Raw genomic sequence first — 14,868 nt, 5'->3', positions numbered from 1 at the left:
TGGGGAAAAACGTGTTCGGAACACCGTCGCGGGGCGGTGTGTTACAGGATTTGACTGCCAGCGGGTCAGATCCGACTGACCCACCAACAGGGATGATAGACCAGGGTTCAACATGTATTTAGACAACACCTCCAAGTGCCTCCGGCACTTGAGAACAATCAACGCATTTTACCACCACTTCTGAAGGCCTATACCACTGGTCCAGGAGTGCCGCCCACGGCGCGTATACCGCTGTGGTGTCGTAAGGATTGCAGCCTTCTGAGCTGTAGCACGGTGCTTCCTAAGCGCATCTGGGTGCCAATGTTGAGAAGGCAGCGGCGAAGTTGCAAGTTGTCGTCAGCAAGCGACCGCCGTTACGAGGCAGTGCTGATGATTCCCACCGTATGATGACGTGTTTCGCAACAGTGGCACGTCAAGTATTAATAAAGTGGCCTGCATGCGATCCTGCCAACTGAGCACGGCGTAATAGGGTATCTTGCCCCTATGATGACCGAGCCTTACGACAGTACGGAGGCTTATTAGATCACGTTCTGAGCCGGGCAACCAATTAGCCAAGATCTTGCAATAATGGCAAAAGTTTTAGACGGGGAAAGATTGATTCGGGAAAGGAGAAAGGCAGTGATTTCCGAAAATTAGGTAATTCCATCAAGTTAACAGTACATCCATATTTACGGTAACCTGATCGAACTTATCAACATCCCGCAATCTCAGGCTTCCTTTGTCGCTGCAAGGTCTGCGGGGAATTGGTATAGGATTTTCGTATCTCCAGACATTTTCCATACCTGCCATACGCTGAGGCAGGCCAGAGGGGGCAAAGTCGTGTCCCGGTTGAGCCAATGTCTCCTAACTCCTCGAGGGCTGGCCAGCACCTGAGTCTCAATTCACATACATTTCAGAAAGCCGTTAGATGACCGGCGTGGGGCGTGTTCCCCAGACAGGACCTGGTCTGGAGCCTTACATGCCCTGGTATTTCGACCTTCCTGTTCGAGCGGCTGACAACGCGCCAGATATGATTGGCCAGCACAAGATGTTGTTCGAATTGCAATGTGTGGTGGACCGGGCCCAACTAGGGTTCCCGGCCCCACCAGGGTTGCAGCCACCCACATCTTCCCTGCAGGGTGGCCCTGGTCAGCCTCTTCCTTCTTCCTCCTCCATCACCGAACCATATAGCAGATATTACGAAGATCCTTGATTTCCGCATCCATCAATCTACCACACAATGCAACCTTACATAGTACTGCCTACTCCAGACATGCTTAAAGTTTGAAATAAACGCGAAGCGGGCCGCCCACAGTTTCAGGGATAAATGACAAGTACGCTAGTGTAGGAAAGGACTTAAAAGGAGCATGTACATAGCAAAGCAGGGCGAGATGCCGCAGTGGGTCTGGAGTAAGGGGACAGAGCCAACCTCACGCCGCGTCGGGGGCCTGCCGATCTTTTGACAATGCCACCCTCCTTGCCCTGCCCTTCCCGGTGACGCGTCGACCGAAGAAGAGTCGCGCTCCCCTCGGTGCCCGATACGCTACACATCCGGGGCATCCGAGCTTATGCCACTTTCAGCCCCGAGCTGGGAGCAGTTTGGCATTGTATCCTTGATGCAGGAGCTCCGTACCACTCGCAAGACTGTACGTGGTCCCAATGTCGTACCGCGGTCCATTAAGAGGCTGTGCACCACAACTCCAGCCTTCGGGCCATTTGCCGCAAGTTTGAAGTCCGGCTCCGTCTCCTGCGGAGTCATTAGAGATCCGATCTGGATTCCAAAGTTCGGCCCTCCCTCCTAGGTCTGTACCTAGCAGTAGTCGTGTTGCATAAATAAGAGCAGAACAGCTGCCTCCTCCAAGTACCTTATTTCGTAACACTCCACCATCAACCTTCCCTTAGCCTTTGAGCCAGTGGTTTGATATCCCCAGTACTTCAACTCATCAACATGAGAGCCTCTGTCCTGCCAGTCTTGATAGCAATCAGCCCCGCGCTCGCGGGGTTCGACACCTGGTCCCCCCCTGGACCGTATGACGGTAAGGAGAACGCGCCGTCCACCCAAAGAATAAGGACTTGAGTGTCTCCGTTGGTAGATGCTAATAGACGGGGACCTCTTGCGCGCAGTCCGAGCCCCGTGTCCCATGCTGAACACGCTGGCAAACCACGGCTTCCTGCCCCACGACGGCAAGGACATCACCAGGGAGCAGACCGAGAACGCCCTGTTTGAGGCCCTCCACATCAACAAGACGCTGGCCAGCTTCCTCTTCGATTTCGCACTCACCACCAACCCCAAGAACACGAGCACTTTCTCGCTCAACGACCTCGGAAACCACAACATCCTCGAGCACGACGCGAGTCTGAGGTAATTAATACAACCCTATGCTTCCAGAAGCAACTAACTAGGACCGCCGTCGTTGGACTTGGGACGCTGATCTTTATTTTTTGTACACGACAGCCGGGCCGACGCGTATTTTGGCAATGTCCTGCAGTTCAACCAGACCGTCTTCGACGAGACCAAGACGTACTGGGAGGGTGACACGATCGATCTCAGGATGGCCGCCAAGGCGAGACTCGGCCGGATCAAGACCTCCCAGGCGACCAACCCGACCTACTCGATGTCGGAGCTCGGCGACGCCTTTACCTACGGCGAGTCGGCCGCCTACGTCGTCGTGCTGGGCGACAAGGAGTCGCGCACCGTCAAGAGGTCCTGGGTGGAATGGTTCTTTGGTGAGCTTCCCCCCCCCCCCCCCCCGGGGCTTCTCCCCCTTTTCTCCATAAGAGTTGCAGCCCAGACAATCTGGAGCATTGTGGCTAATCATACTGTACGTCCCGTCCGACTGGCGTGTATCCGAAATAAAACAGAGCATGAGCAGCTGCCTCAACATCTTGGCTGGAAGAGGCCGGCCGCGTCCTTTGAGGAGGAGGACCTGAACAGTTCCATGGAGGAAATCGAGAAATACACAAAGGAGCTTGAGGGATCGAACAGCACGTCAGGCTCTCAGAAGCACCGTCGTCGGTTACCCCGCCGTCGCGCCCACTTTGGTTTCTAAGTGACACGGACTGCCATTAGGTGGAACGGCGCGTCTGACTGTTTTGTTCCTGGTTGATACAAGCGACAATTTTTCTTGGCCAACGAAGCCCACGTACGGGCACCATTTTCATTGACTACCTAGTTAGCTAGTTGAACACAACACAATAATACATGGTGACTTCGTTAACCACAACCAACTGCAGCTCAGGAATTGGTCTAATTCAGGCTATCTTCTCCGTCTGGTAAGACTGCGTTTCTCCCACACCAGGTGTTATTAGACCAAGGCAACCGCTATGTGACCCTTCCTTTTTCCTCATGATGGCAGCCTTCGGCGATTGAGCTTGGGCAGACCTCATCACAAGAATGCCTTGCTGCCTCTAGGGTGCTTGCTATGTCTTCTACAGCTACTGGTAACTGTAGCGCACCACCGCCTTCTTGTTAAACCCTTGTTTGCGTCCTATCGGCCGTCTTGGGTGACTGTCGCTGTTAGTTGTAATATCACTAATACTACCTGCCCGATGCACAAACCCCAACCCCTCTCTGCCCAGCTGCAAACTAACAACTTCCAGGACACTGCAAAATAGCTCTGTTTCACTCGAGTGGCTTATTAGACCTCCGACGGAATCCGTGAGTCTGAGCTGGCTTGACGCGCTGTTGAAGAAGCCAGGCGCAATCCCAAGCGGCCTAATGTAGCACTTTAGCGAGACTCGATTGATGTCGAATTCGATCAAAACCTGAAGTCAGACCTATTAATTAAATCGGAAGATGCATGCTTTGTAAGAGGAAGGAGTATCCCTCTGATTGCGCTTTTTGTACAGTCTTTTTTGAGGGATGATCGACGTTTCAGTGTTTGCAGCAATTGATTGGGCGGATATATGTTAGTATATGGTTTTGTCGTCGAAGGAACCGAAAAAAAAGCTTCTGAATTGATCGCCAACCGATGATGAAAAAGAAACGATTGTAGTTGTTATGCCTCAACACGGGATTGAACCGTGGACCTCATCATATCGCCGAAGGCGTACGAGTGATGCGCTCTACCACTGAGCTATTAAGGCTAACAGGTGGTTGTTGACCGCATGCTGATTGGCCTCGCTTATGATTGGTTTGCTGACTCCACCACTTCCTTTTTCCCGATTGATGCTGTCTTGGCGTCAATTGCATACACTCCGCCAAGAAATATTTCTCGCCACAACAGCACCAGATGTCCGCGTCCGTCAGACGCAGATATAATTTTTTCACTTTCAGTTTGGAAGAGGGGCGAACGTTTTGCGCACCTATTATTCTTAGCTGGATGTTGGTCAAACTTGTGTCCTCAATCGCTCCCCGGTCCATTCGTTGTTTTGTCAGTTCAACAGCCCCCGTCATATTCCGTAGTGCCGTTGAGGGTTGATCTTATCAGTTTCCAGCTGTCACCATTGGCAAACTCACCAACCAGGCTCGAGTTTCTTAAGACTTAGGTCTACCAACGGCGTAAAATACCTAATTATTCATGTTCGAGGGACCTATAGACAAGTCACGACCATGTCAACAAAGAAATTTTTGGAAACCGAAGACATGAAGAAGAATCTAAGCCCACGGCTACACTGCTTCTGCACAATTTGGCGTGGAGCGCTATCAGACGCTGTCTAACTAGTAACACATCAAAGTTGCATCAATCATCGTACAGCAACCGCTCATTTCTGCTTCGTTCCATTCGTGTCGTCCCTTTTCCCTCCAACGCCGTTTAGCGGTGCAGGCCGACAGTGACATTGGCAACCTGGCCGCAGACCAGCGAGTCGGCGCCACCGGCATGGCAGTAGGTGGGGACGGAAGCACGGCCGCGGGCTCCGAATCTAGCGCGCGAACGGTCAGTCTCCTCGTCTCTTTTCATTCTCGCTTACTCGGCGGCTGTTGTGTGGAGAGGGGACGGGGGAGCAGTAAATCAAAAAAAAGGTTACGTACCCAGGGCCGGCCTTGTGGATGACGGTGATGTCAAAGACGTCCAGCGGCTTGGGCCGGCTGACCTCGAACGAGTACTGGTCCCAGTGGCTCGAGCTGTCCTCGCACGGGTAGGCGGTGGGCTTGAAGCGGATCGACTTCTCGCCCTCGGCGGCCGTGGCCGAGCACGAGACGGGGACGGTGCCGTTGCCGCGGACGGGGGTGATCTTGAAGCTGACCGAGCTGACGGGCCCGTCGAGGGTGCCGTTGAGGGGGCCCTTGCGGGCGTAGAAGTCGGTGATCCGGACGGCCTCGCGGATCCTGGGCGTCTCGGCCTGCGGGGCCGGGGCGGCCGGGGCGGCCGGGGCGGCCGCGGCGGCGCCGAAGAGAGCGGCGGTGAGGACGCTGGTGAAACGCATTGTCGGTGGCTCGTCTGACCTGTTGCGTTTTCTCTTCAAAGAATGACGGAATGCGCGGGTGAGAGAGCGGCGATAACAGCACTAGCAATCTCGCGGTTGGCAGGGGATTCGGGGATTAAAGAGAGTGGCAGGGAAGAAAAAACAGGAAAAGAGAGAGAGAGAGAGAGAGAGAGAGCTGTGGCTGTTGGCCCGTTCTAAAGAGTTCTTCACGGGTGTCCTATACTCTAACGGTATCTCTGAACTTCCGTCGAGGCCGCCCGCGGGAATTCCGAACCCAGTGCGATTGTCCTCCCCTGCGTGTCTATCCAGTCGGGCCTAGGCCGGACAACGTCCCCATTTCGGTAGTGACCTGCACACCAGTGGAGTTGCGCTAATACGGGATTTCTGAGAGCCTAGCATAGAAAGCTTGTACGGACTACTGACTCGCTTCTGACCCCAGTCAGAGTGTAATCCGTGTGTGTATTACGGAGTATAAACTCGGGTTATGCTGAAAGTAAGGGAGCCGAGGGGCGAGGCACCTGTTGGGCTGATGTGGGTCTGACAATTATCAGGATACTGTGTGGAACAATAACTAACGTCATCCATACCCTGCTCAGCCACATACCCGATTCGGCCAGGCTCATTTCCAGCAAATTTCATCAAATTAGAACATCCACCAGAGCAACCCAACTTTCTTAATTTTCTTCTAAACACCACTCTTCGACTCCTTTCGACATCACGATCATAATCACCGATAAGAAGAATCCCCCCGAGCCGTCGCCGTACCGCCAGGACGAAGACCGATATCGAGACCTCGAAACCTTCTATATTTTACTAGATATAAACGCTATATTATAGGGGCTTAAAGAGGGGGTAGTCTTTTAGGGTGATATAGGGTGAAGGGAGGGTAATAAATAGGATAATTGGTATCTCTGGATTATTCTAGTTCGAATGTAATAGATTTGGTACTTCTAGAGCTAGAATTGGTCGAGTTATTGTACTACTGTTTGTCATGTTTTTGCTTGTGAATTGAGTGGCCGAATTAGGTGTGTGGCCGAAAAGGGTATGAGATACGTTACTCCGTACTCCGTACAGAAACGGTTTGTACATACTGCCAACTCAAGGTGCATCGTGCACGGAATGTATAGACGGAACATATCCGATGAATCGACTAGCGGTCCAGCCCAGTGCGAATCACAGTAAGTCTTCAACCGCAAATGTTATGTGGTCCTGCTAAGTCGCGCAGTTCTTGCCACCGCAGTGGCCGCTCGCGTGTACCGTACGTGGGCAGTTGTAACTAAAGTAATTCTGGGCAAAATGATCCGAGAATGCCAGATAACTAACTGGCAATACTTCGTACAGAGAGAGTAGTGGCTACTCCGTAAGCAGAAATATCACATCAAGGTCAGGAAGAGCTTAAAACAGGCCCACTGCCGGTTTGAATATACAATCGCATGTTTTTTTAAGGAGCGGTGAACCCATCCGATTGATATCAGGGCCGCCGTGTTGTCGTTGACAGGGTTCGGTAGGGCTGATCGTCGGGACTGCAAAATCGATGTGGACCACTACTGTTTTAAACTGACGGATGGTTCGCCTGCGGCGGGCGGCACCCTGCCGGCTGGATCCTCCCTGACTCGTTTCCTCGGAGTCCTTGAAATTTCGTCTAATGATAATGATCAGCGCGACAATTGCCCTTATTTTACTCTGTACCGTGGTATATTAACTGTTGGCGATAATGTTTACTTATTCCCTGGACGTGACATTTAGAGTAGATCTATACCTACGCTACATACCTATCTAAGTATATAGTAGAGCTTACTCCTCGAATACAAAAGTCGACCACCTGCGTGATCCTACTCTCAGTTCTTTCTTACAGTCGATCTCTCTCGAGGGTAGAAAAAGAGGTCCAGTGGGCCTCGGTTTCCGGCACTCGCTTACAGCGAATATTGCTACCGTACACAGACCCATCAATATACCGGCGTAGTACCAGCTGGGTACATTACCTTCCTATCTCCCTACACTCTGTACACGTTTAAGATAGGTAACTACACGATTACTGCTACTTAGCTGCTAGCCAGTGCTTAACGCTAGCCATGATAGCTATATAGAATATATAATACTTGCTACAGCACGGCAGGGTGTGCTGCAATCGGGACAACCACGGCGCTCATACCGCTGTGGTAAGAACTTCTGGAACTCTCGTATGGTCCTCAGAAGTGGTGATGATAGTTGTTGATTAATGTCAAGTGCCGGAGGCACTGGTAGAAGCTCTCTAAATACATGCTGAGCCCCGGATCGTCAACCGTAACGGTGGATCGGCCAAACCTGGCCTCCGAAGACCTCAATCCTGTAACAGTACTAGAGCATAGAAGCTCCTTTATTAGTATATATAAATATATTAATAAGTTTAGAAGTGTCAATTATTAGGCTAAGCGCGGGCGTATTACTTAGGGCACGGAAAAAGAGTGACTTCGGAGCCTGACCCTTAGTAGTTCCTTGGAAGGATCGCTGATGTATATGAAATTGCGACCTACTAATTAGACCTCTTTTGTCATGACCCTCTCGAGTATGAGATTGATCACTAAATTACATTCCTTTTGCAGTCCTAACGGAGTTTGATGTGCGGTGGGTGAAGATTTACATGCTCAGCTTCATAGTTGGCTCTAGTCGAGCAGTTCGCCTGCCATTGGCGCCGGGATTTTTTCACTATGTAATATGGCTCCGGTTTCATCAAGTGGGAATCTTGACCAGGAGTTGTCAGCTTAAAGCAAACGTGATAATATTTTCTATCCCTAGACAGCGTGGATGTATTTATGACATATCTTGATTGGAACTAGAACTCTACTAAATAATTAGCTCTGTACTCTCTTGATAGCCACCAAGGTCTCAACAATGGTAAGACAAGCCAAAACCAGGAAATCTGAAGTAGAAGGGCGACCATTGTTTCTGGTTTTCTTCACTCTACTGCCGGCACACCCTCATCAGCAGGTTTATTCCCCCCTGCCGTGCTTGGCATGTGCCCGCGCAACGTAATCCTGCGGTCCCCGCTCTCGTTCGCCGGCAACAGGCAACGGGCATGAGCTCCCCCTTGCCTTAGCCTGTCATTGTCAGCTTCAACAGAGCCGTCATGTCTAAGCTCTCTCGCCACAGCAAGCGCCCGTCCCAACCCATCGAAGTGGTATGGCGGTGCTACATTGCTCCAGCAACTTGAGGGGGGAAGGGGGGATGGGGGTGGGAAGCAATATGCATCTTTGAGCTCCAAGCTGGAACCCGGATATTACCAATTGATTGCCTGTTCTCCATAGCATGGAGAATAGGTTGCAACAAACCGATAAACATGTTATTTGTTCATTAACGAACCCGGTTTCTAGGTAAAGTACCTGAGCAATTTCCCATTTACAGGCCCACTGTTCGAGGATGTATATGTCTTCTCCTTTTTCTCCCCCCTTCTGGTTCTTCATCTATCTCGCTACCGCTGTTGTGCTGACAAAGAGACACTCTCTCCGGAGCTCAAGAAGGGTAAACTCGCAACACGCATCACTACGGTGAACAAGGCAAAACATCGTTCCGAGAGTATCTACGCCAGGCCGCTCAGACGGTCAAAATCAGAGGCTCGCCTATGCATCTCCTCAACCCCCTGCCCTCTCCCGGACGCGTGCCGCTCCGGACCGCGGAAAAGACCAAAGTATGCAAGTGCGCACATCTGTGTGGCAGTGTCCGCCGCTGCCACCGCTGCCGCCGACCTCGTGAGCACGGCAAGCTGCCTGCAGACATGGAAAGCATTTGGTATTTTTGTTACTGCTAGGGGCATGGTAAGAGAGAGATCCCGGGAAGGTGGTTAAGGTGAAGGAGGGTGTGTGCTGGTGGCGCTGCTACCTTCTTGACTTTGCCTTGCTCGCCGAACACGTCAGAATGCTCCTATCTGGCGCAACAAGGTGATGGGGTGATAGAAGATGGTTCCAATTGATGGAAGATGGTTCCAATTGATGGAAAAAAGTTGGTAAGTTGTAAATAGTTCAAAAGTGCGATGTCTTCTTCCTACGTTTACTGGCCCTATGGCTCTGGTATAAGTAGAGGATTAGGAACAAAGAACCCTCCGTTTGCCAGCCCGTTTGCCAAATCCACAGGTCCTATCTTATCTAACCTTATATGATGGACGCGTCTATAGACAACGTACTACATCAAGTCCCCTGCCTAGAAGGAAAAACGTAGTGCCTATACTATAGCTCTAAATAGCTCTTAAACGTGCCTTCTTTCTATAGCACTATTATAACAGAAAGTAGTAGTATTATCTTACTATTATAGTGTCCTATATGTCTTCCTCTTGGCTACCTATAGCTAGGCTTAGGACTAGAATCGGGTCCCTCTTGTTTGACGATGCCTTCTTATAAGGGTATCTATATAGGTATTTACCTTATATTGCTTAAGCTGCTATAGGTTGACTTCCTTGATATACTTAGTGTTTGTTAACTAACTTATATATATAGTATGGTTAGAAGTTGGTCTTCTAGACGTTATATTTATAGCTAAGTCCTTTCTATTTAACTAGATACTTATACTTACTATATATAAACTTATAGTTCTAGATATATTCGAGTTTGTATTTGTCTCTAGATTTTAAGCTGCTATTAGTATAGCTGTCCTTAATAGGGTTAAGAGATAATATAGTATAGTTATATAGGTTAGTTCTAGGAAGAGTAGGTAATAGCTATACTATAGATATTACTAGGTAGATATCTATATTTGGTAGTAGTTAAAGATAATATATTAGGTAGCTAATGTATTTAATAACTTTAAAAGGATCTATACGTTGCTAGGATAGTTCATACGATAGCTGTCTAGGTAAGTAGTAACTATAATAGAGGTATAAATATACTCGGTTGCCTAGCTTAAATTCGATGTCACGGTAGCTAGCGTCGTATCTACGTTTAATATAGGCTGCTACAAAGTCTATTATTATCTAGGCGTCTTAATATAGATATTTATATAGAACTAGGATATCTTATACCGTTTTTAATGATAGCGCTGTTAGCGCTTCTAATGGCCTAGCTAGTTTGAAACTATATAGTAGCTTATAAGGAGACACGCTAATAGAGGCAACGTATATGCTATTTAAATGCTACTAAAGCTATAGAAGTATTGTAGTCTAATTGTCATTAGGTTTCTTATAGATAAAGAAGCGTAGAGCGATTTCTACTATCTGGTTCTTTTGCTTTACGAGACCGTCTCCCTATAGGTAATATATAGTAGTTATTAATAGCTTTATACCTAACGCTTTCTATATACTAGTCTATAGCTCTAATATAAATTTACGGTTATAGTTAAATATAATAGTAGTTAGCACTCTCTAATTAGATAAGAGCAATTGTTATATTAATATATAGCCCTAGTCTATAGTAGTATAGTTAGAGTAGCTAGGTATAAGAAGTATTTATTTAGATAATTTATAAAATATAATCATTAGCAAATTAAACTTATCATACCCGTTTAAATACTATAGCGTTCCAGCTAATAGAACTAACGGTAATACTACTATAAAGTCAATAATAATTACTTATATAGGTAGTATATCCAATAGACAAATTAGCTAGGAATTACCTATAAGAAGATTACAATTAATAATATTTATAATATACTAGCCTTATAGCAACTACAGATAAGCGTATAATATTCTATTCGACTACCTTAAGGAGGAAAAAGAGGAAGAATACAAGAGTTATATAGAGGAGCGCCTTTTTAGTATATACGTATATAACCTAGGTAGGGCCTAGTTAGGCTCCAGGTTAGGTCCTAAGCGGGCCCTAACCACACGCCCTACAAACGACCTACAAACGTCTCGCGAACCAATTATACACGCTTAGGTAGGTCGGGTAGGTCCGGTCTGTTGCCGGGTAGGTCCGGTCCGTTGCCGGGCAAAGCCTGGCATTATTTAGCCTGGGTAAAGCCTGGGCCCGTGATATACCCCCCTCCTTCCCGGGTCGGTTGCCGGGTAGACCTGCCCTGTGTCACCGTAGTAACAAGACTTACACGTGCTGGTGAGTCATGTATAGGGCCTAGTCTTTGTTTTAAGTTCTGCCTACGCCCTCCCGGCCCTACCTCTAAATAGGTATAAATACCCCCTCTCTCTCCCTCCTCCTCCTACTTCTTCCTTCTTTTTAACCGATGCTCCCTCTACCTGCTTCCTAACTGCCCTCCCTTTGTATCGTATTTTTCTTACTACCTATGCCTATATTATGCTTATAAGACTTTTTTTTTCTTTTACATTTATTTAGGATGTTAACTATAGTTAGCTTGCTTAGTAATAGTAGTAATAGTTATTATCCTAGTAGTAATAAGAATAAGGACTATTATATAAGTTTTTCCCTTTACTATTTTGACTATAGTCGCCCTATATTTATATAGGACCCTAACTAGTCTTTTACTTATAGTATAAGAACTAAAACACTTCCTTTAGTAGATTTACTATTAAGGGTAACTCCTCTAATAAGGAGTTCGAGTTATTACCTAAGAAGGAGTAATATTATATTACGATTTGGCCGTATAAGGCAACCTGGCGGGGCACGCAGAACCAATCACAGGCAACGGATACATGGCCAATTAGGAACGGATCATCAGGACTGAGGAATGATCCTAGATGGATCATTAGGACGCCAACATGATCCAGTATGTTAGATCATTAGATTATAGTAATGATCCAAAGATCTAGAAGAAGACTAGGGGGAAGGAAATTATATATAGTCACTCGTTCTAGCGAACTCTAGGAGTTCACCAGTAATAGTAATTACAACTTATAGTACCCTAACATTATAAGGAGATAACTAAAGTGTTATTATAAACCCTTTAGCTTCACCAAATCCCTTAGACGACCTACTTACTAGCTCTGCTTACTCTACCTTCGTCTAAACCCTTTCAGAAGAAGTCTAAGTTAGGTTCGTCACACGTTGCTATCACTCCCTTTGTTCTATTATGGTTTAGAACGGAGGTAACTTCGACCTCGACATTGACATAGCTACCGACGTTACGGCCGAATAACTGCTTGCCTAGCTTAGTTAACTCTAGTAGCGGATCTAGGAGTTAGACTAGAGAGACAAGGCTACCTAAGCTCGAATCAAGGAACTCGAGAACGGCGAAAAGTACTTGTAGAAATTGATTAACGAGGCCTACGCCAAAATCGAGACGCTTGAGACCGTCAAAGCGAGCCGTATCAAGATTGAACTACCTAGCAAATATAGAGGAACTAAGGAGGATCTTGTAGGATTCCTAACAAACCTCCGATCCTACTTCTAGCTTAATAATGACAAGTTTCCGGACAAAAAAGCCAAAGTCCTTTATATAGCTACGAGACTAGAGGGCAAGGCACTTAGATGGTTCGAGCCTACGTAGAACGACTATCTTACTAAGGAAGACGAAGACGACCGAGACATGTTTATATAGGCAGTCTTCCGATCTTATGACCGCTTCGAAGAAGAGCTTTAGAAGGTTTTTAGCGATAAAGACGAGAAAATCTATATATAAGAAAGGCTCGCTAATCTCCGACAGACCAAGTTAGTAGCCTCCTATGCTATATAGTTTAGATAGGACATGTTTAAGTCCTAACTTAACGATAAGGTATTGATGTAATTGTTCTATAACAGCCTAAAGGAAAAGGTTAAAGACAAGCTATATAAGTACGATCGACCTAAGACTTTAGATAAATATATCGTATAGGCCATTAGAATTGATAATCGGCTCTATATACGAGAGTAGTAGAAACGAGGTTAAACAAATGGAACTATAGTTAAGGCTAACGATAAGAAAAAATAAACGTACGCCAGTACCTTGTATAGGACGTACCCTAGAGCTATAGATATAGACGTAGCATAGAAGTAGGACTAGAAGAAGACGACTAAAGATAAGTCTAATATTACCTACTATAACTATAGAAAGAAAGGGCACTACAAGTAAGAATGTCGAAGCCTAAAGAAAGAGTAGAAGCTAGTCCCTAGAAAAGAAATCACGGACATCGACGAAACTACTAAGAATGTTACTAAAGTAGTAGCTATAAGCTATAAAGACAAGGATAACGACACGGATAGTTTCGAATATAATAGTAATAGAGAAGACAGACAAGTACTATACTCTGAACTAGTTGCTATAGACCTAGAAACAGGTCTTGCCGAATAGGATACGGCCGGAGAGTACGTACCACCAATTTCGATTCTCCTAGCCTTGAGATAGTAGGGTTTTACGGTTATATAGAGGCGGGATAGATCGTAGACAACTAACACTTAAGGAACCGAAAGACTCGGACCTAACGTTCTATTCCTCTAGGAACGAATTAAATAGTACCGTAATAAAGTTTTCCGGCTTAATATGGAACTATATAAACAAGATGGACGCTTGATTCGACTCGTCTAGCAGAGCAATAAAATAAGGAACAAGACGAGGGAACTCTAACGTATTGTAGAAACCATTAAAGGAAGGCAACCTATGACATATGATAGGCCTAATAGCTATGCTAAGTACCTTGACGACTAATAACTTAGCAATGATATACGGAACCCGGAATACTAGTTTATGCGCGTAAACCGCGGAAAAGACAAGCATACGTAGGAAAGCTACTAGAAGAAACACTCCTACCTTAGCATTAGAGTACCTACAGTCTACATACAGTGGGAAGGATTCGGGAGAGAATTCCAATACCTCCTAGGCGACGCCACGCGATTGTACCCTCAACACAAGGCACATACGTAAGTGCCCTGGTTCTAATATATGGTATACAAATGCTAATACTACTTCCGCGACAAATTCGAGAATAACTACTAGCCGACCCGACAAGGAAATGAGGACAGAATATGACGAACCCAACTCAGACTTCTTCTGAAAGGGTCCAGACGGAGGCGGGCTGAGCGTGACGAGCAGGCGGGTCGTCTGAGGGATTCGGTAAAGCCAAAGGGTTCACAACAACACTAGAGTTGTCTCTCACAGTAATCAGCAATGCTTGGTATGAGTACTGTGATTGTGATTGTTACCACTGGTGAACTCCCAGAGTCCACTATAACGAGTGACTATTTACATGTATATATACTCCTCCTGATCGCTTATGGCCTTCTTCGATCCTGTCCTTGGATCGCCTTTGGTAGCTAGCTATCCTCTGCTATCTTTCCCCTTTTGGCGATTGTTCGCCCGTGATAGCCTGCGCTCCCTAGCGATCCGTGTCAGCCTCGCTTCGTGCCCTTCTTGATTGGTGGCTCATTCAGCCTGCTGCACCCCACCGGGTCGCGGTATATGGTTGGCTCGTGACACAGAAGCTTATGCCCGGTGGAGTAGGTCTACGATACAGGAAATAGAGCAGCCGAATTGCTCTGGAAGATTGAAGACCGGAGTCTAGAAAGCATTACGATAGTTCTAAAACAAGCTTGGCCTAGGCACTACAGAATAGGACGAGACATATAGAACTTATGCTAGAGTAATGATTACCTCTACTACGCGGACGAAAAGAAGTTACAAATTTAGGAGCTTTAGATAAAGCTATGGCACGTATGATAGAAAGCAGAATAGACC

General features: G+C 46.9%; 2 protein-coding genes and 1 non-coding gene across 3 annotated transcripts; 1 reads left to right on the top strand and 2 right to left on the bottom strand.

The window, feature by feature from the left end:
• Window positions 1-1,927: 1,927 nt before the first annotated feature.
• Window positions 1,928-3,029, top strand: MYCTH_2067982 (Chloroperoxidase; the record flags this gene model as incomplete). The annotated part of the gene is made up of 4 exons (XM_003665503.1): window positions 1,928-2,015; window positions 2,104-2,341; window positions 2,435-2,706; window positions 2,842-3,029. 4 exons carry the CDS (start codon window positions 1,928-1,930, stop codon window positions 3,027-3,029), a joined length of 786 nt encoding a protein of 261 aa, XP_003665551.1.
• Window positions 3,030-3,980: 951 nt separating this feature from the next.
• Window positions 3,981-4,065, bottom strand: MYCTH_t140. Its single transcript has one exon. It is a non-coding gene; the product is annotated as a tRNA-Thr (tRNA).
• Window positions 4,066-4,600: 535 nt separating this feature from the next.
• MYCTH_2309458 (uncharacterized protein) lies at window positions 4,601-5,503 on the bottom strand. The gene is made up of 2 exons (XM_003665502.1): window positions 4,952-5,503; window positions 4,601-4,842 (listed from the first exon to the last, which is right to left on the bottom strand). Exons 1-2 carry the CDS (start codon window positions 5,344-5,346, stop codon window positions 4,734-4,736), a joined length of 504 nt encoding a protein of 167 aa, XP_003665550.1. The 5' UTR covers window positions 5,347-5,503; the 3' UTR covers window positions 4,601-4,733.
• Between the last annotated feature and the right edge of the window lie 9,365 nt (window positions 5,504-14,868).

The sequence above is a fragment of the Thermothelomyces thermophilus genome, chromosome 5, assembly GCF_000226095.1.
Source record: "Thermothelomyces thermophilus ATCC 42464 chromosome 5, complete sequence".
NCBI classification, from domain to species: domain Eukaryota; kingdom Fungi; phylum Ascomycota; class Sordariomycetes; order Sordariales; family Chaetomiaceae; genus Thermothelomyces; species Thermothelomyces thermophilus.
Note: the sequence above shows the minus strand (reverse complement) of the source record. Positions and strands in the feature narration are given on the sequence as shown.

Excerpts from the sequence above, each read along its gene's own strand:
- MYCTH_2309458 (XM_003665502.1), bottom strand. The coding sequence starts at position 5,346 with ATGCGTTTCACCAGCGTCCTCACCGCCGCTCTCTTCGGCGCCGCCGCG. Across the intron at positions 4,843-4,951 it reads ATCCACAAGGCCGGCCCTGG|ATTCGGAGCCCGCGGCCGTG; the intron begins GTACGTAACCTT and ends TTCGCGCGCTAG.